This window comes from Microcebus murinus, chromosome 2, assembly GCF_040939455.1.
Source record: "Microcebus murinus isolate Inina chromosome 2, M.murinus_Inina_mat1.0, whole genome shotgun sequence".
Taxonomy (NCBI): domain Eukaryota; kingdom Metazoa; phylum Chordata; class Mammalia; order Primates; family Cheirogaleidae; genus Microcebus; species Microcebus murinus.
The window spans coordinates 12732447-12753589 of record NC_134105.1 but is presented as its reverse complement, the minus strand read 5'-3'; the positions used below and the strand labels follow the sequence as shown (position 1 = coordinate 12753589).

The following is a 21143-nucleotide window of genomic DNA, read 5'->3' as shown; positions in this document are numbered from 1 at the left end:
AAGAGCCATACACCAGGCCTTGGGAGGGACAGAACCCAGGCAGTCTCAGGGGCATGACCTCATGGATAGTCTCTTGAGGACTCTGAGGACAGAACAGCTCTGCTCCAGCTGCCTTAGGCTAGTGCATCACCCTGCTGCAGACACGAGTCCCAGGAGAGAGTCTGATTGGCTGGTTTGGATCATGTGCCTGCTTTTGGGGTGGGGCCTCATTGTGATTGGCAGTTCCAACAGGACTATATAGACTAAGAGAGGGATTTTCCCCAAAGGAAAAGTGGGGTGTGATGATGTATCAAAGGAAAGGAGAAGGGATGCTGGGCAGAGAAAAGCAACGACTTCGGAGCTCATGGGCTTCCGTAGCCACATTCCTACTGCATTGCCCTCCTTGACCATCAGCTGAACCTTGTTCATCCTTTAAGGGCCAGCTCAAGTGACAGCTCCTGTCTGCAGCTCCCCTAGAGGACACTCGGGTGGAATGAATTGTCCCCTCCTCTGTGCTTTCTACCACTCCTCTGCTGTAGATGCTCACACACCCACTTCTCTGTGCCCACTGAGATTGGCACGTAGTCTTTTCAGCTTGTCATTGGCCCAGCACTGGAACTGTAAACAAATTTCTACCTATTTTGAGCAACTCCAGGCACCACTGGGGCACTTGCTGCTGCCCTGGCAGTCTCTCTCTAACTTCTGGCAGCTTCCGTATTGGTGTTGCAAGATTTGCCAGGAGCACCTGAGCTGGTTTGCTCTGTTTGTGAGAGGCGCTCTCTGTTTTTGCATCTTATCCTGCTGGTTTTTCTTCTTACGGCTGTCATTTCTGTTTGTTTAAGGGATTTCAACTGTTTGTTTTGTGTCCTGGCTGACAGGAAGACATCCAAGCCATGCGATGCTGACCTCTGGGATATCACTTATGAATCTTTCAACAGTTTATGAGCAAATATCTTCAGAATTGCTCAAACCCAGCTAAGGTTCTTCTGGATTTTTCTTTAGGAGTAGATTCAGCTCCACAATTTTATTGAATTGGCTTGGACTTGGTTTTTCTCCCCAACTTCACAACAGTGGGTCCTTCTCGCCACCCCATCTCCAATTTAATAGGCATTTCTGGATTTACTATAGCTAGTTCTAGAAATGCCCTTATTTCTGGAAACACAGTAGTGAAAGGGATATGCTCTGATCGTTTCTGCAGCATCCATTGCCCTCTTCACTCCTTCCCACAGAACTTTGGTTTTTGTTTAGAGAGCCACCCCTTGCATAAGTGTCACCATAAAAGAACCCAAACTCTGCAAAATAATTTAAAGAGGTTTATTTTGAGCTGAATATGTGTGACCAAGGCCCGGAGAGCCGCACTCAAGAAGCCTTGAGCAAGTGGTCTCGCTGTGGTTGGGTTACAGTTTGGTTTTATACATTTCAAGGAGACAGGAATTACACATAAAGTCTCAAATCCTGACATGGAAGGTATACATTGGCTTGGCCCAAAAAGGCAGGACATCTCAAAGTGGATAATATAGGTTATAGGTGGGTTTAAAGATTCTTCGATTTTTAATTGGCTAAAGAAATGAAGCTTTGTCTAAAGGCTTGGAATGTTTTAAGATAAGGAAGTCTGCTAATCAGAGACAAGCCACTGGACATATTCCCAGACTCAAGTGATCTGTTAAGTAAATTGATGACTGCAGGTATGACATAAGCTTTGTCTTGCATAGCTTTAGACCTGCTAGTGAGTTACAAAGAACATCTCCAAGAAGGGAGGGGGGCATGAGAAGGCATGTCTGACCTCCCTTCTCATGGCCAGCAATTCAGCTTTAGGGTATTTTTGGGGTCCCCTTGGCTAAGAGGGGTCCATTCAGTCAGCTGGGGGCTTAAGATTTTATTTTTGTTCACAATAACAATTGTACAGTTGTGTGAAATATTCCCCCTTTCCCAGGGCCAAGGGTGAGCCCCAAAGGACAAGTCAATCAGCTTCCACATTATTCCCCTTGCAACAATCCACCGGAACAAAGCTGAAAACTTTTGTGCAATGAATGTGGTAAGTTGTGCCTCCCCTGTTCTCCCCAGAGTGAGTGAGGAAGCAGGAGGCCCTCGTGGCACATGCAGCCATCTTCCAACCAGGAGAGAAGCAAGCTTAAGGACAAAGATTGCCCTGGGAGAGAGCGGGACAGAAAGAACTACAAAGGAAACAGACCCAGGGCCTTGATCAAACCATACCTGAAAGCCACCACACCTCCAGAATCTTCACTGGCTTGAGCCAATAGACCACTTTATTATTTAACTTAGGAAAATTGGTTCTTTTGTTACATGCGATGGAAAGCACCAATATACAAATGTATATTGTCATATAAAAAGTCATTTAACAAACATGTGTATCTTCTTTCCTTTATTCATTCAGCAGATATTTATTGAGCACTTATTCTATGCTAAGCACTGAGGATACAATGATGAATCTCCTACTCTCATGGAGCTTAGAGTCTACAAGTGCAGAGAGATAATCAGTCATCAAATTCTTTTAAAATGCTAATAAACTGTGATGAGTGCTATGAGGGAAAGAACAGGATGCCTTTAGAAGCATGAAATAGATTTCTGCGGCAGAGACAACAAAGATTCAGGCTATATTTCCTTATGATTATTGGGATTATCCTGCTTGAGAGTATCACTGGAAAAAAAAAAAACAAACAGCAGCCCAGTCAGGGACTACATTTCCCGGTATCCTTTGCATGTGAGTGATCATGTGATTGGTTCTCACCGGTGGAATGTGAGCATGTCTTCCTGCCTTCTCTCTTTCCTGTCTGCTGGCTGTTGTCACGGCTGACTTTGAAAGCCACAGTGTTAAAGATGAGAAATCCTGCATCAACCTGGATCCCTGAAGGGCTGCATGGAGCAGAGCCCCACCCCCACCATCACCACCACCCACGTCTCCCCTCTCCAACCTGCATGCCACCGTTACATGAGAGAGAAATAAACTTGTACTAAGTCACTGAAGTTTGGGGAGTTGTTCATGATAGCCACTAGCGCTATCTCAGCTGATAATGGCTTCTTTGATGAAGTGACATTAGTGCTGAGATGGGAAAGAGCTCAGTGGGTAAAGAGGACAGTGTGAGGCGCAGCATTCCAGGCGGCCGTCCCAGGCCAGCGAGGAGCATGGCGCATAAACAGAAGCTGCTGTGTACATCTCCCATGCGCCGTGCGCCACGCGCCGTGCCGGGCAAGTCACTGTCACTCCCAGCCTCTATGCTGCCGTGTGGCTCCCTTCTTCTCTGCTTGTCTCTTGCCGACGCAGTTATCCCTTGTAAGAGCCTGATGGGTTACATAACGATTTCAGTTATACCTCATGTATGGACGGTGTACCAGGCACTGCGTGTGCAGTAATCTCAGACAGGCTGACGAACTTACTGAAGGTCACAGAACTGCTAAGTGGCAGAACTGGGACATGAACTCAGGTCTCCTTGTCCAAAGTTCATGCATGTTATCATGGTATGTTCTTGAACTCCTGGCCTCAAGTGAGCCTCCCACCTTGGCCTCTCAAAGTGCTGGGATTAACGGCACGAGCCGCTGCACCCGGCCTATCATGGTGTGTTAATAAATGGCATGTTGCCTGCTGCCATGGTTGTTTGTAAACTGGGGGGGGGGGGGGTTCACGAAGGTCTTAGGATATATCCACTGTGAGTATACCCAGTAAATCAACCTGTTCACAGGGCCTGCTATTTGCTGTGTCCATGTGCAGGGAAACAAAGAAACAGCAAGGCAGGAGACCCAGAGTCTACCTCAAACTCTGGCCACTCCCTCTCTCAGTGACTTCAGTCAACAAATCTCTGCTCCTCTCTTGGCCTCAGTTTCCCCTTATATACCATGAGGGGCTGGCTTATATACCATGAGGGGCCCTAAGGCTTCTTCAGGCCTGATGCCCCAAAGGCCTCTGAGCAGAAGCCAGTTCCGGCGTTGACCACTCATGTTCCCTGCCCTGCTCCTGTGATCCCGCCCGACACCCCTCTGTCCTTCCCTGCTTGCTGCTTGGTCCCCCCTTCATCGATCCTATAGAACGGCAGGAAGATAGACTGTGATTTTCCCTCTGTGATGGTTCCCATTCAGTGTGATGGCTGCTCCAACAGCCGTCCTCCCCGTCCCCCATCATAGAGCAGCAGGAAATGGAACTGACCCCGGGTGCACAGGTGCAGCCCCAGGAAGTGGGTTCTGATTGGTGTAAGCCATCAGGGGTTACCACCCTCTGTGCCATCGTGATTGGCCCTGGTAATCCAGATCTAAGCCAATCAGAACTTGCCATTTTCCCAAGCACAAGGATTGACTCAATCAGCACAGGGTCTAGGATGGGCCAATCAGGGCTCTTGGGGGTGGCTGAGGGAGAGGTCTCTCTCTTGAATGAGAATGAGGACACAGGTAGCACCAGGAAGCCACTGCTTGGTGTTCGCATCACTGCTGTGAGCAAAACCGAACTCAGAACAGAAGGGCTGGTTCACTACATGGAGGAGAGCAGAGGCAAGTGGAAGGTCACCGAGAAACTGAACCTGAGTCTTGATCAAACCTCACCTGAAGGTAGACCTACCTGTGGACTCTTCAGTCACTCAAGACAAAATTCCCTGTAAAGTTTAAGCCATTACACATTTTTTCCTGTTCCTTACAACCAGTAGGATGTAAATGAACTGTCTGTCTTCCTTGCCCAGTGCCTAGAACAGCACCTGGCACATAGTAAGTGCTAAACAATATTTACTGAATGAATGAATAAGCTGAAAGTGACCTGACTGGTGCTGTTAATGCCACAGGCTTTAGGAACTCACTGTGTCTAAAAGCAGGGCCACCTCTTTCTTCCTGCCCTCAAGATGCTTCCAGGGTAATCATCAATATGTGTGCGTCAGTCAGGAGTTGGCAAACTACGGCCCACGGGCCAAATTCAGCCTGCTGCCTGTTTTTATAAAGTTTCATTGGAACACGGCCATGCCCTTTTGTTTGCATCTTGTCTGTGGCTGCTTTGAGCTGCAAGGGCAGAGTAGTGCAACACACCATGAGGGCCTAAAATATGTACCAGCCGGCCAGTTACAGAAGTTTGCCAGCCGCTGGTATAAGTCATTTTGAAGCTGTCCCCAAGGATGGTGCTTTTCCCATCGGTGAGTGATAAAGTGTTTACGGCCACAAATTCCTCCCATCCCAGCATGTAGGCTCCTTTGTAATGTGACTTTGTCACTCCCCACCTTGGGCGATGGAATCCCTTGCATTTGGACTGGCTTTGTGACTTGCTTTAACCAATCGGATGTGGCAGAAGAGCTGCCCCGGGTGGGTCCCAGGGCCTAGGCTTCAAGAGGTGAGGCAGCTCCTGCTTTTGCCCCCTTGGAAGCCGTTTAAACCAAGTGGAGAGTGAGTTGTCACATCTGTCATCCTCGTGGAGGAATGGCACCGAGGTGCCCCAGCTGGCAGCCAGCACCAACCGCCAGACAAGGAACAGAGGTCACCTTGGGCCTCCCAGCTGATGACAGACAGCGAGCCCAGAGGACACCAGCAAAGTGACCAGACAACCAGCCCCAGAATCGTGAGAAGTAGTAAATTGCTGTTGCTTTGAGCCACTGTGTTCTGGGGTGGCTTGTCACCAGCGGTAGGCACCTGGAACCCAGCCTCTTTCGCCGCTGGGACCCCCTTGCTGGGAATCCCACCAGGCCCAGGCTGTGGCACTGATGCAGAAAATGTCGGGTGCCGGGTCGCGGCCGATTGCCGCCTCCCCGTAGTTCCGCATCTCCGGGGGGCCAGTGCTGCATGTGGCCAATTAGAGGCACGCTGCTGGGGCCGGGCCCCGCAGCACACAGCCACCCCGGACACCCACAGCGCCCAGCCATCCCGGACACCTGCATGCCCCAGGCCCTCATGCCCCAGCCTATTTCCGGCCACGCTGCTTACGTGATCCTGATTGGGTAATTTTTGAATCCCACTGTTTTCGATTGGATGTTAAAGCTTGTTGTTGATTGGATGTTAAAGCCTGTTGCTGATTTGATGTTAAAGCTTGTAGTTGATTGGATGCTTCTTGAGCCCTACCAAGGGTATAAAACCAGGGGCAGAAGGGCAGGAAGGGGAGAACATTGGGAGAGCATCGGAAGACACGAAGAAGAGAGCGGTAACATTAGGTGTGCTGAGTCTTCTGTAGAAGAATAAAGGCTGTTCTCTGACTCTTCGTGTGCTGCTCGGTTCTTTCCCCGGTCAAATGAATAAGAGCTATACCAAGAGCTTTAACGCTAGCTGTACACACTGCCACAACATTTGGTTCCCTGACCGGGAAAGCCGACGGAGCTGGCCCCTTGAAGCCACCGGGTAGGCGAGCAGTGCTGACGGAGAATGGCACAGTGGCGGGGGTGGTGAGCGGACTGCACCCGGACAGCACCAAGCAGTATTTCTCTCCTTCAGCACTAAGAGCTGTTGGCCAAGGGCAGTAAGCTTGCCAAGGCCTTGCTGAGGGAGGGGAAGCAGGGGCACTGACGCAGACCACACTGCGACAGGCTTCCAGGGTGCTGTTGGCCAAGGGCAATGGCAGGAGGCTGAGCAGGTGGGTGCTGGGTTAAGCAAGCTGGAGCAGCAGACCAAGGCCGGGATGTCGGACAAGGTAGGGTCCCCGGGACCTGCCTGAGATCGGCCTGTCACAGAAGAGGAGCCCAATTAGCTCCTAGGGCACGTCAGTGGGACGGCAGAGGAGCCCCATTGGCTCCCAGGGTATTATAGGCTTGTCAGCGGGAAGAGGAACCCCATTGGCTCCTAAGGACAGGGATCTCCTAGGGGAGGGAATGTGGAACCTCTGAGTGAATGTGAGTGGAGGGAACAGTGACTGCTTGCGGTCATTATGTCAGTAGCCCCACAGCTTCGGCTACGGGGTTTGAGTGGGTCCTAATCAGGGGTTCTGTGGCAACGTTGGCATAACAGTGATTGCCAAGACGTGCCTAAGTTCCCTCAAGGGACACAGCTAGGCAGACACCTGAGAGCAGGAAAGGAGGGTTGTTGGGTGGCGTAGGGAATGGGAACGCTGGTTAGGAGCTAGAGCAGGGATCAGAGTCTAGGCAGGGACAAAGTTCAGAAAAGGAGTGTTGGGCGGTGTAGGGAACAGGAGTGCTGGATGAACATGGGAGGGTTCGAATCCAAGCCAACAGTTGCAAGGTGCATGCTGATAAGTTTCATGCGTTCATGGTGGGGAGTGGTGACTGGGCCTGCATCCAACACCCCACCACCATTGGCTTCTCCACTGCTGGCATCTCCACCAATCGTCCACCGGTTGCAGTCTGCCCCGGCCTTCCAGATGCCTCTGCATGAAATGCGAGGTCCACCGCAGGTTTGGGATGCCGGAACCATCCAGCCAGGGCAACCTGGCTTTCTCCACCACCGATCTATTGAATTGGAAACACCATACACCATCCTACTCGGAGAAACCGCAGGCCCTCATCGACCTCCTGGAGTCTATCTTCCAGACTCACCGTCCCACGTGGGAAGATTGCCGGCAACTCCTGCTGACTCTCTTCAATACCAAAGAATGGCGTCGGATCATGATTGGAACTCGGAAGTAGCTGCAGGAACGGGCGCCGATGGGCACCCTGGATGTGGAACAATGGGTATCACAAGCGGTGCCTGAGACCAACCCAGAGTGGGATTTCAACGCACCAGAAGGACAAGCGGCACTGGAGCATCTGAGAGGCTCTTCTCCAAGGAGTGCGAGAAGGGGCCAAAAAGCCGACCAACATGAACAAGGTTGCCTTAATTACCCAGAAGCCAGAGGAGTCACCGTGTGATTTCTATGAGCGCCTCTGTGAGGCATACTGGATATACACACCTATTGACCCGGAGGCAGCTGAAAACCAGAGAATGGTGAATGCAGAGTTTGTCGGGCAATTGGCCTCCGACATTCGGAGGAAGCTGCAGAAACTGGAAGGATTTGCAGGCATGCGTATCATGCAATTAATGGAAGTGGCCCAGAAGGTGTACGTCAACCGGGACCGGACCGCTCAGAGGGAGGAAGACCAGAGGATGAAGAAAAAGGCTGCCCTCCTGGCTGCTGCCCTCGGTAGATCCAATCCATCCAGGTGGCCCAGACCCCCACAAAAGGTGGGAACCAGAGGATGGGCACCCTTGGCAATGGACCAGTGTGCCAATTGCAAGGGGTTTGGCCACTGGAAGAATGAATGTCCCCACAAGAGAAGTCACTTGTTGCAAAGGAGGGCCCGGTTCAGGACTACCCAACAGAAACCGGAAGCCCAAGAGCTAGCAGGGCTCGCTGGCATTGAGTCCGAGTTGGGCCGACCAGGTTCCTTCAGCCCTCAGGAACCCACAGTCAAGATGGAAGTAGGGGGCCAACAGATGACACATTTGTGGACGTTGGAGCAGAACACTCAGTTATAAGGCACAAGGTCCTCCACATGCCAGACTGTCCGGAGCCTCTTTTGGGACAGGACTTGCTGAGCAAGTATGAGGCAGACGCCATCCAGAGGACTGAGGAACTAGAGGAGGCCAAAAGGAAGCTGGCAGAGAAAGATAAGGAGTGTGCTGATCTGAGGTGCAACCACCAGCGGGCAGTGGGGTCCCTGCAGGCCTCCCTGGATGCTGAGACCCAGGCCCATCATGAAGCACTGAGGCTCAAAGAGAAGATGGAGGGCAACCTCAGTGACCTGGAGCTGCAGCTGGGCCATGCTACCCAGCAGGCCATGGAGGCCCAGGTGGCCACACAGCTGCTGCAGGCCCAGCTAAAAGAGGAGCAGGCAGGGCAGGATAAGGAGCAGCGGCTGGCAGCTGAGCTCCGAGAGCAGGCGCAGGCCCTGGGGCACTGGGCTGCACTGTTGGCTTCTGAGCTGGAGGAGCTGTGGGCTGTGCTGAAGCAGGGTGAGCGCAGCCGGTGGCTGGCGGAGCAGGAACTGTTGGAGGCCACCGAGTGCCTCAATCTCCTGCATTTGCAGAACACAGGCTCCTGAACCAGAAGAAGCAGCTTGAGGTGGATTTGGCACACCTGAGTGGGGAGACAGAGAAGGCCAAAAAGGCCATCACCGATGCCACCATGATGGCTGAGGAACTGAAGAAAGAGCAGGACACAAGTGCACACCTGGAACGGAAGACACAAACAGATGGTGTGGGAGCTCCAGGCCCAGCTTGAAGCTGAACAAGCTGCCCTCAGAGGTGAGTGGCAGGTACCTATGGGGATACTGGCACAGACTGTGGGCCCCTGGCAGAGGCCAGTGGCCTGTCTGTCCAAGTGGCTGGATTTGGTAGCACTGGGATGGCTGCCTCGTTTGTTGGTCAAGAAGGCGGACTGTCGTGTTTGGGCAGGGTGTCCATGTGCGGACCTTGAGCCCTGCCACCTCCCTTCCTACCGGGCCAGGGCCCCCGGACCATGACTGTGCTGAGGCCGTGGAGGAGGTCTGTCCAAGCCGGCCAGACTTGAGGGATGGTCTGTTGCCGGCGCCTGACCTCGAGCTCTACACAGACAGCAGCAGCTACATGCAGGATGGCAAACAGTTGGCTGGCTACGCAGTCACCACAGGGAGCGAAGTTATCATGTCAGCCCCTCTGCCTCAGGGATGGTCAGCCCAGAGGGCAGAGTTATGGGCACTCATCCAAGCCCTCAGGTATGCCCACGACACAGACTCCAAATATGCCTTCACCACAGTGCACATACACGGGGCAATCTTCAAGGAGAGAGGGCTATTGACCGCAGGGGGGAAATAAATCAAGAATAAGGAAGAAATTCTTCACCTATTGGAAGCAGTGTGGGCACCGAAGGAGATTGCAGTCATCCATTGCAGGGGGCACCAGAAGGGCACAGACCCAGTCACCAACGGTAACCGTCTGGCAGACCAGGCAGCAAGGCAGGAAGATGGGACAACCCAGAGGATCCCACCAAATGCCACATTCTCCTGGCCCCTGAGTGGCCAGAGAAACCCAGGTACACGCCAGAGGAAGACCAATGGGCAGAGCAGGAACAGGCCAAGAAAAACGCAGATGGCTGGTGGCAGTTGCCCAACCAAACCGTCTTCATCCCGGAAAAGCTGGCCTATCCCATTGTGTCATGGTATCATAATCTGACTCACCTGGGAAAAACAGCCCTTACCCAGTTGCTTCCCGATACTGTCATATAGCCAAACTCCCCTCAGTGGTAATGATGGCCAGTGCCCAGTGCCAGACCTGTGCCAGGAACAATGCAGTGGCTAAACCAAGGCCAGCTCCAGGAATTCAGCACACTGGGGTGTCCCCATTCAAGGATGCGGAAGTGGATTTCACAGAAATCAAACCAAGCCGGGGATACAAGTATTTACTGGTTATGATATGTACTTTCTCAAGTTGGGTTGAAGCTGTCCCCACCCGAACTGAGAAGGCCAGAGAAGTAGTGAAGCTCTTGCTGAGAGAGGTCATCCCCCGGTACGGCTTGCCTCTCTCCATCAGCAGCGATAATGGACCCAGCTTCACTGCAGAAGTTACACAGATCCTATCCAGGGCATTAGGTATCCAGTGGAAGTTACATACTGTGGCCTATAGGCCACAGAGCTCAGGGAAAGTAGAGTGCATGAACCGAACCCTCAAGGTTACATTGGCTAAACTCTGTCAGGAGACACAATTACCCTGGCTAGATATGTTAAGCATCGCCTTACTGTGGGTAAGATGCACTCCTGGCCCCACGGGGTACTCACCCTTTGAGATCCTATATGGCAGGCCACCCCCCATCATCAAACGCCTGAAGGGGGACACTAGGCAGTTGGGAGAATTGAACCTGGACCAACAGCTCCAGGCCTTGGCTAAAAGCATGGCCACTATACACCAGACTGTTCAAGAGAGAAACCAAATTGGACTGGGACTCCCAGTCCACCCCCATAAACCTGGGGACCTGGTCTGGGTAAAGGATTGGAAGAAGGAACCCCTAGAGCCAACCTGGAAGGGACCCTACACTGTGATATTGGTTACCCCCACTGGGGTCAAAGTTGCAGGCGTCACTCCATGGATCCACCATTCCCGAGTGAAGCGAGCCGAGACAGATGATGCGACCAGTCATTGGACGGTGCAACAAGGTCAACAGGACCCGCTGAAGATCCGGCTCAGACGCTCGTCTACAAGTTGGCCCTGTATATGGCTGGACTGTATGGGACCACTGGTCTGGACTGTCATGGGAATTGGACTCGGGGCCTTCTCCCCAAGAGACTGGACTAACTTGCTTTGGTGATCCTTTTCTGGGTTTACATGGGGTGCCTCTGTGTTCTTGGTTGGGGCTATCTGGGGAAGAATGTAAACCAATCAGGAACTGTAACTACCAAAGTCAAAGGGCTATGGTAACCATGGGGCCCAATGTAGTTATTAGATTCATAGAGAGGTTGATGCCTCTGTGTAAACTGATAGGGGCATCAAAAGGGGGGGATGATGTGAAAATGTCGGGCGCCGGGTCGCTGCTGATTGCCGCCTCCCCGTAGTTCCGCATCTCCGGGGCCAGTGCTGCACGTGGCCAGTTAGAGGCACGCTGCTAGGGCCGGCCCCGCAGCACACAGCCGCCCCGGACACCCGCATGCCGCCAGGACCCCGCGTGCCGGAATGCCCCAGGCCCTCATGCCATGGCCTGTTTCCGGCCACGCTGCTTGCGTGATCCTGATTGGGGTAATTTTTGAATCCCACTGTTTTCGATTGGATGTTAAAGCTTGTTGTTGATTGGATGTTAAAGCCTGTTGCTGATTGGATGTTAAAGCCTGTAGTTGATTGGATGCTCCTTGAGCCCTACCAAGGGTACAAAAGCAGGGGCAGAAGGGCAGCAAGGGGAGAACACTGGGAGGACGTCGGAAGGCACAAAGAGAGCTGTAACACTAGGTGTGCTGAGTCTGCTGTAGAAGAATAAAGGCTGTTCTCCGACTCTTTGTGTGCCGCTCGGTTCTTTCCCCGGTCAAATGAACAAGAGCTGTACCAAGAGCTGTGACGCTAGCTGTACACACTGCCGCAACAGCACGAGTGGACTTAGAACTGCACGGCTCCTGCAGATTCACTCACGCAATCCGCTCACAGCTCGGGCGAGGAAACGGAGGCCCAGGGGGTGCATGGGCTGGTGCAGAGCCAGAGCCTCATCCCTCACCGCCCCGTGTGAGGGTCTTTCTTCCCACCTGTGTCTCAGGCCGCTTAGACGCTGAAGGAGTGGCACCCCTACGCATCGCGGCATTGGCAGGTCAGAGGACGGAGCCCGGGAAAGACAGGAAGCCTCAGAGTTTAAGGAAATCTGGGCCAGGGACCAGCTAAGCCCCAAGGTTCTGCGTGCCTGGGCACGGGTCGGAGCAGAAGGCTCTGGAAGACTGAGGCGAAACAGTCAGAGGAGGCAGCTTCAGTGCACCGGGGACCTCGACACCCTCTTCCAGGACCCTGGGCCTTGGGGCAGGGGCGCATCTGAGGGAGCAAAAGGGGCATCAGGCCGGTCCCTAAACCTACGCCCGAGAGGACCCTGGAGTGACAACACCACACTCAGCTGGCTTCTGACCCACTCCTGGGGGGTCATGTGGCCTTAGCTGGTGACTTCCTTGGCAGCCGCTGAGCTGAAGTTTCACCGTCTATAAAACAGAGAAACAATGCCCACTCTCAGGTATGCGACAAAGGTTCAATGTAGACCCCCTGGTACGGCGGAGGAGACGCTGAAGGGGTGGCAGCCAGCACTGCCCTGAGACAGGCGGTCTGTATCATACACACACACAGGCACACACACTCTCTTTATTGTGTGTCCTGACCGGCACCAGCCCTGGGGCATTCCGATCCCGTAACTAACACCGTTCAGACTCCAGTGAAACTCTTGCCCTGTGTCCCCAAAACAAAAGGCAACTGCACCTAAATACCATGCAGGCCGGTGGGCTGTGCTCTGGCCAAGTCGGCAATGAACTTGGAAGGGAGGCCGTGAGCGGCAGCAGCACATAGGGTTCATTCACTCCTCAGGTGAACCCACGAGGCTCTTGCATAACAAAATTGTATTTCCCACAAGTTCCAAACAGCCGTTTTCTTGGGTCTGTTTCCAGTTCACAGGTCTGGGGGCAATGGTAATCAGTGGGGTAGTCACCAGTTTCTCAGGATGGCTAAGGAACATTTGGCGATATCAAACAACGCATGTGATCCATAAACGTATGTAAATGTAGGTCTGCACATATGTGCCGTGACAGCAGCTCTACGTTGGCAACTGCCTGGCATTCGACGTGAGAATTGTAAACAGCTTTATTTTTACCAAGATGTCGGGCGAGATGTGATGCAACTTTTTAAAACTTTTAAAAAATGAACTTTCTCTAAATAATTTTATTTCAAATGTTTCATATTCACTTGCTACCACTTAGGTTTTGCCTTTTCATTTTAATAGAGAATGTCGAATATTTTCAAAGAAAAATACCTTTCTGAAAGCAAAATAAAATCATTTTAATTTTGTATATTTAGACTTACTTTGTTTTTTTATGAAATACGATTAGATTTCAGACACCTCAAATGCAGTTACATTTTTTAAAAACTCCTTTAGGTCATTACTATAAGAAGAACACAAGTTACATGAAAACCTGATTATAACACAATTTGGGATTTTGCTGAAGAAAGCAATAAATACAAATTTTACAAGGTAAATGTATAAGAATGTGTGACGTACATATGTCTTTATTTTAGGACTCATTCAAACATTGCCAGCCCATAAACAGCACACCCAGACACACAAAATAGTAATGATACTTCAACTCAATCAGCTCAGACATATTTCTGAATTTCTAGTTGTATAAAAACCGTGGCTTTCCATATAATTCCTTATTTTGTTGTTAGGAAAGTATCCAAGGGCTGTCCGGAAAGTATCCAGCCATTGTCCAAGTAAGGAGAACGTGCTTTATTTTCTAGATTGTTGGCTTTGATCAATAACTTTTAAATCTTCAGGCACGTGGCACGAGGGCCCCCCCATGGACTGGTGTCTGAGACCCCGCAAATATGAGGAGTGAACTTGACCTCCCCAACTAGAAGGGGCTCCTGAGGCCTCTAGGAAAGTGGTGGGTCGGGAGAGCCAGGCAGAAAGGAGCTTTGAGGGGTGGTCCCAAATCTGCGTTCAGTGGTATCCTTACTACTAACAGCAACAACGACAGTGAAAGCGCTCAGCCCGTGCAGGCTACTCCCTGCGCACTCTGCAGGGCTGTTTTGGAAACTCCCCCGGCAACATTAGGCGGTGGACGCTGTGTCGCCCCCACAGTGCAGGTGAGGAAATGGATGGGGGAGTTAGGCCATTTGCCCAAGAGCGCCCAGGGGGCCGGCAGTGAAGCCAGCTGTGGGACCCCAGAGCCACAGCACCGTCTCCATCACGACATCCCCCACACGCACCTGCACGCACAGTGGCACCCACCCCAGCAAAACTCACAGGCGCTCATGCCACACCTGCCTGCACCTGCCACCAGCCTTCCCTCCCCCCACCTGCTAACCTCCCTCCACCCCCGTACCTCCTCTCTGGGGTCAGACCGCTGCACCCAGCAAGGCTCAGGGATGCACTCACCATCCCGCCTGGGCTCTGCTCCCCACCCTGGGGGCTCCCAGCACCGTCTGCTCTTGTCATCTGATATGTGGGGGGCACCCGGGCCTGTGCCTCTGGCCCCTGCAGAGCCCTGCCAGCTGGCCGCCCCTCCCCCGCCGGTTCTCCTCCTGCTCCTTCTGCTCTCCGCAGCCAGGCCCGTCTTTCCCAAACGCAGACAGGAGCCCTCTCCTGGCGTTCCATTGCTCCCTGGAGAAACACCACCCAGGCCCCGCTGTGCCATCGTACAAGGACATCAGCAAGCTTCCACGAGATGACACAGACCCACGCCACAGATTCTTGTTCTTTACTCCCCATCATGGCTGGGAGAGCCCAGGTGTGATGGCAGCTGTCCCCGCTGGAGGAACAAGCCTCCCCCCTGGCCGCTGGGTGCCCACAGAGGATCCCCACTGCCGGGAGCAATACTGGGATGACAATACCACAGGGTCTGTCAGAAAAGTGCCTTTCTCATGGAGGACTCATCACCCTCATCACCACTCCGCAGACTCCAGGCCACCCTCCACCAGGCTCAGGCAGAAGGCTTCCTGTGGGGTTAATAGGCGGTCAAGGTGCCAGAGGGTCAGCTTCCCAGCAAATCACGCCCTTCAAGGCCCACCCACCACCAGCCCCAGGTACTTCAGCTTCCTTTCAGCCTTTCCCAGGTACCACTCCCCCCCCCTCAGACCACAGGGCCTTTGCACAAGCCGTCCCTCTATTTAAACTCTCTCTACTTCCCTCTCCACCTAGTTAACTTCTTGAGATCTCTGCTCCATCATTTCTTCCACAGAGGGGCCCTCACTAATCCCTTGCCCAGATCAAACACCCCCCATAAAACACTCGCATAGCCCCATGGAAATTTCTAGCAAGCTATTTATCCCTATGTGTAAGTATCCATGCAGTATGTGTGACAAACACCTGTCTCCCCCCTGGAGTATAATCTCCCTGAGGGCAGGAACCTCACCGGGTTTTGCTCTCTAGTGTGTCCCCAGCACACAATAGGTCCCCAATATGGTTTATTGACGCCAGAGCAATGAATACTTCTGGTAATAATGTTACCCCTCTCTGCTCAGAGAGACCTGTGGGACCCTGAAGCTTTGGGGGGAAGCAACACAAAGCCTGTGACAGCACAGCATGACAGCGCAGGGACTCAGCAAGTGGTAGTCTTTTGTTTTGCCATTTTTATTGTTAGGGGACGATGGTGACTGTGGTGGTGATGGTGATGATGAGTATGGTGATGATGATGATGGTGACTTCTTGCTAAAAGAAACGTTCACACCGAGAAAAAGAAGACGTTGCTGAGAGGCTGGGCTCTGTTCCCTCTACCCCCCTCCACCCCAGCCACCCTCCATCCTGAAAATCTGTCCACCGGGGACAATAATCCCCTGGCAATGCTGGGAGCCCTGGCCCAGCTGCACGCTATAGCCCAGCTGGGGGAAGTGCTTGAGCTCCTGGAGCAGCTGCCTCCTCTGCAGCCAGGGGAGGGGCGGGGGAAGGGACCCAGCATTTATGGGTTCCTTTTATGGGCAAGGCCTCCTGCCAAGGGCTTTACACATCTCATTTCCTTTTCATCTGCTCTACAACCCTGAAAGGTCAGTCTAATTATCTCCATTTTATGGATGACAACGCTGGGCTCAGAGAGGTGACGGGACCAGCCAAGGCCACACAGCCCCTAAATGGAGGGGCTAACACCCAAGCCCTGGGCTCGCTGGTCCTTTCTACAGCATGCGTACGGATGGGGTGAAAACCATAAAACCATCTTTCCCAAATGTCTGCAACTATCCCCCAAGTCCAAGTCCTACCAGCACTCTGGCTTCAAACCTCAGCTGGGAGCACCTCCACCTGGAAGCCTGCCTGGTTTTACCCACCTGGCTCTGGGCCTACCGTCCGCCACTTTCTGCCACAGGTACAGACCCACAGGGGCTTGCGGCGGCCCCAGCCTGGCCAGGCCAGGATTCAACCTGGGACACAAAAGGCATCATCTCAGAAACCTGTGCCTTCCCAGGAAACACCCCTCGTGCTGCGGCAGGAATGGCTGTGGGCCAAACCTCCCAGGGAATCAAAGCTAATTTTCGGTTGTTTGGGGAGATAGCTCCTCAGTGACTCACTGTTTGGATTCTCATAATCCACGCCAGGAGCCAGGGGCTGCCAGGAGATGCCCTTGTTAAAATCAAAAGGAAACGGTGAGCAAAGGTCTCCCTGCTCAGGAGACGGTGACTCACAGCTGCTGGGGGACCCTGGGCAGGTGGACTCCCCTCTCTGGCCCCAAGTCTTCTCTGAAGTGGGCCGAGAGGAGCCCAGCATGAGAAGAGTCCCAGGAGGAATTATTAGCAGGAAATGAATGGGAGGGGCAGGTGTTTACTGGGCTTTACTCTTGTGTTAAAAACCTTTCATCCCAAATCCCAGCCCCAGGATCCCTCCCCTCCCTACTCCAGGGCGAACCCTGCCCGGAACTCTACCCTCTTCCCCGGGTGGGGTGAAGGAATCTGGGTCGGGGTTCCTTCCTGTCTGGGTAGGAGACCCAGCCTTGGCCGGCTTGGCCTCTGCAGGAAGGGAGGCTGACGCTGGCGGCTAAGCTCAGGGCCGCAGCATGGCTTGTCACGAGCTCTGGCCGCTTTTGCCTTCGTGGGTCCATTCCTCCATATTAAAAAATATATTAACAATTAAATTTTATGACTGTATTGGTTTGAAGGTAAATATAATCCAGGCTGGATTATACTCATTCTTCTTCTGATTTTATGAGAAATAAAAACATTTTGGGGGGGGCCTCTAAAAGTATCCTTGGTCTCAGCATTGCACCTCCTGTGCCCCATAGATAAGTCAGCCCTGGTTGGGCCATCTGGGCCCAAATTCTGGCTCACCTTTTCCTTAAGCATGTGCCTCGGTTTCTCCCTCTGTAAAATGGGTGTGATCGTAGGACTCGTGCCATGGGGCTGTTTGAGGGCCCGCTGTGATCTCGCTTGCGAGGGGCTCGGCACGGCGCCTGGCACGTAGAAGCACTGGGCGAGGGTTAGCTGCCTGGTCGCACAGGAGTTTTCCATCCTCCTGGGAAGGAGGCGGGGGATGCCTTCCATGCCCATCATATGGACAGGACCACCGAGGTCCCAAGTAAGCGAAAGCACCTGCCCGAGGCCACGCCGTAAGTGGTGGAACCAGGACTCCAAGGCCACGGACCCAGCAGCTCCCGGGCCCTGAGCCCTGACGGACGTGGCCGGCCAAGTTATCCTGGCCACATATCAGGACAGGGAGGATGGCAGAGGCGGGTGGCCGGCCAGGGCAGGGGCATCCTCAGTTCTGCCTAAGCGGAAGCACAGAAACAGGACAGCCGTGGCCCTTGGCACTTGCAGGCTGTGACAATCGAAGTTTCTCGGCTACTCTGGGCCCCGGTTGCTGCATCAGTCAAGTAGAGATGAGGGAAAGGTACCAAGAACGAGAAGCAACCCTGCATGGCCCCCGGCTCACAGCTCAGTCGTGCGGAGCGAGCCACAGGGCTGCCCCCATCCCCAGCACCACCCGGAAGCAGAGCCCACAGGCCCCAGCTGGCCCCTCCTCTGGGGACAGGGCCAAAGTGTCAGACCTGGAAGGATCGTTGCATCACTGGACACTCAGGGGTTAATGACGGGGAGTGGACAGGACCTGGGTATTTAACTACTTGGGAGGCGCCCTGAGATCAGAGGTGCCCCTGCTGCTGTCCCCTGCTGGCTCCTCTGCCCCTCTCTCCTCCCCCCAGGATGAAGCCTCCCCCTGTCCTCACCTTCCTTTGCCTCCTGGGTAAGTGACCTGCGTGACCTTTGGCCTTCCCCAGGATGCCCCTGGGCCTGGCCCTGCAGAAGGTATGGTGGGTGCCAGACGCTGGAGGCCACCCCCTTTCTGCCACCAGGGTGGTCCCCAGCCAGTTCTGCCCTAGGTGGCAGTGGCGGTGGCGGGAAGGAGGGAGGGCAGAGGGGGAGGAGGTGCAGCCTGCACAGGGTGGGGGCGTGGGGACAGGGTTCGCAGATCCCCTGGGCGCACCTGGGGCTCCCTCCCCACCCTCACTTCCATTTCTGGTTCCAGCCTGCCTCGGTGGGCAGGAATTGGCCCCACTGCCAAATCAGGAGGGCCCAGGGGACATTGGGGAAGTCACCGGGGTGGTTAGCCTCCGATGAGAGTGGGGGGACAGAGTGCTCATGGGGGAACTAGTGGAGCCCCAGAAGGGCCGATGAGTGACACTCCGGGAGGTGACGGAGGGGGCGTTCAGGTGCAACGGTGTCCCCGGCCACGCTGTGACCTATCACCCCTGCTGTGAGAGGGCTGGGCTGCAGGGCCCAGCCCACCTGCGCGGGGGAGACACGCTGGAATCTGGAATGGGTTCGAGAGGACTCAGGAGCGCTGGCTGCGGAGGGCGGGGGCCCGAGGGTCTGGCAGTCCCGCCTTCCCTCCGCAGTGGCCCTGGCCGGCGGGAACCTGGTCCAGTTCGGGGTGATGATCGAGAGGATGACGGGGAAGTCGGCGCTGCAGTACAACGACTACGGCTGCTACTGCGGCATCGGGGGCTCCCACTGGCCGGTGGACCCCACGGACTGGTGAGGAGGCGGCCGGCAGGGCCCCTCTGGGCGGAGCTGGGGGCAGCCCCTGGGAGGAGAAAGAGTCCGGGCACCTAGAAAGTGGGGGCTGGCCTTCCTCTGGGCTCCTGTGGGCCCCGGGCCCTGGCCCGGCAGGCGCCCCCAGGCCAACCGCGCCCGCGCCCCTTGCAGGTGCTGCCACGCCCACGACTGCTGCTACGGGCGCCTGGAGAAGCTGGGCTGTGAGCCCAAGCTGGAGAAGTATCTCTTCTCTGTCGCCGGGCACAGCATCTTCTGCGGTGAGTGGACAGCCCTGGAGTGGCCCAGACACCCGGGGGGTGAGGCACCCTTGGGCCCCGTGCCCTGCAGGGCTGAGGCTGGCGGCTTTGGGGAGGGTGGTTCGAGTGGACGTCTGACCGCAGGCTGGGCATGGGCAGGAAAAGGGGCTCCATCCACTGTGATGGGGACAGGCAGAGGGCCCTGAGCAGACCCCCAGCTTTGGTCCCAACGGCCTCCAGCCTGGGCACAAGCTGCTCCGAGGCGCACACAGGCCATCCGGATAGGGCTGCTGTCGTCTTGTGGCTTCCTTCTGCTTGATGGCCGCAACCCCCCATCGGCAATGCACCACACCTGGGAGGGAGCTGCCTAGACACCCCCCAGGGCTGGGGGCAGGTGAGAGCCAGTGAAGCAGGTGGCCTCCCTGGGGCAGTCAGGTGGGCTTGGGAGGGAAGGAGCGACAGCGAGGACAAACGTCCAGCCTGCCCAGTGTCCTGGGCCCCAGCGTGCCCTGCCCTTGCCTCTCACCGTCCCTGAAACACCGTGAGCATGGCCCCCATCCCACGGGGCTGGGAACGTGGGCCCACGAGCAGCCAGGAGCTGTCCTGTCTGTGTCAGAGAGTCCTGACCCCCCACGGTCCCTGACTCGCTTTGTCCCACCCAGCCGGCAAAACCGCCTGCCAGCGGCAGACCTGCGAGTGTGACAAGAGGGCTGCCCTCTGCTTTCGTCACAACCTGGACACCTATGACCGCAAATATGCCCATTACCCCAACAAGCTGTGCACCGGGCCCACCCCGCCCTGCTAGGGCTGTGCTGGGCCTCCCCCCTGCCGTCCCCGGTCCCCCCCTCAAGCTGCTGTGGTCCCAGGCGAGGCCCTCCCTCTGGAAAATTCCTCTCCTGCAAACCCATCCCTCCCTGAGAGCTTGCAGACATGGCCTGGACCACCCTGGCCTCCCAGGCTACACCTGGAAGTGCCGTGCCCCAGGGGCCTGGCACCCTGTGGCGGCCACAAGACGCCAGAGTGAACTCCCGGGACCTCTGTCCCCTCTTCTCAATAAGTGAATAATATTTCCCTATAGTTCTAATACGCTTAGATTCTCAGATTTCTATCACTCTAGGATTCAATTAGTCCTCAGTTTCATTTATTCTTTCATTCATTAACTTTTTCTGAGCACCCACTATGTACCAGGGACATCCTAAGTGCTGGAATACAGCGGGGACAGAGCTGACGTGGGCGGCTCTGCCTGCACTCCCAACGTGAAGTCCTTTTCATTTCCCACGACTGTAAGTTTCTGTGATTCTCTTTTTTGAACATTCTGTAATACAGTCTTGTCCAAGATAACAATGGCAATCTCTGGAAGGAGTCACTTTGGCCATATGCCTTAATGTGAGAAGCATGAGAAACACCAACCTAAAAATATGGTCCCCACTGTGTCATCAGGACTCAAATCCCGACCAGTGGCAAAGACAGGTTAGACGTGAAAAGCAGTTCCACATCGTCTCGTCCAAACCCCTTGGTTGACAGGCATCTGGGGGCCAGAAATGCCCGAAGGGGACTCCTCACTCCCAGGCCCTTCCTTGCCTCATGCTCTGGTGTGGCCATGTTCACCAGACCCGCTAGCTGTCACCTTGGGAAGACCAGGGTGCCCAGGGCAAGCCACTGTGCGGACACACAGCTGGGTCAGCCTCCTGATCCAGGGAGAAAAGGGGGAAAGAGCTCAGCATCGTGGGCCGGACTGACACCTCCTGACTCCGCAGCCACGAAAAACGTAGCGCACCAAGGACTCCCAGCAGGAGGAGCGCAGCCCGTCTGGAAGCAATATGGCTCCACAGACTTCACTTCTAAATACGG

General features: G+C 54.5%; 1 protein-coding gene across 1 annotated transcript; it reads left to right on the top strand.

The window, feature by feature from the left end:
* Positions 1-18204: 18204 nt before the first annotated feature.
* Positions 18205-20097, top strand: PLA2G2E (phospholipase A2 group IIE). Its single transcript, XM_012787662.2, has 4 exons — positions 18205-18244; positions 18897-19035; positions 19207-19313; positions 19955-20097. The coding sequence occupies exons 1-4, from the start codon at positions 18205-18207 to the stop codon at positions 20095-20097; spliced, it is 429 nt and encodes a 142-aa protein (XP_012643116.1).
* Positions 20098-21143: the final 1046 nt, after the last annotated feature.

Excerpts from the sequence above, each read along its gene's own strand:
- PLA2G2E (XM_012787662.2), top strand. The coding sequence starts at position 18,205 with ATGAAGCCTCCCCCTGTCCTCACCTTCCTTTGCCTCCTGG. Across the intron at positions 19,036-19,206 it reads CCGGTGGACCCCACGGACTG|GTGCTGCCACGCCCACGACT; the intron begins GTGAGGAGGCGG and ends CGCCCCTTGCAG. Across the intron at positions 19,314-19,954 it reads CGGGCACAGCATCTTCTGCG|CCGGCAAAACCGCCTGCCAG; the intron begins GTGAGTGGACAG and ends TGTCCCACCCAG.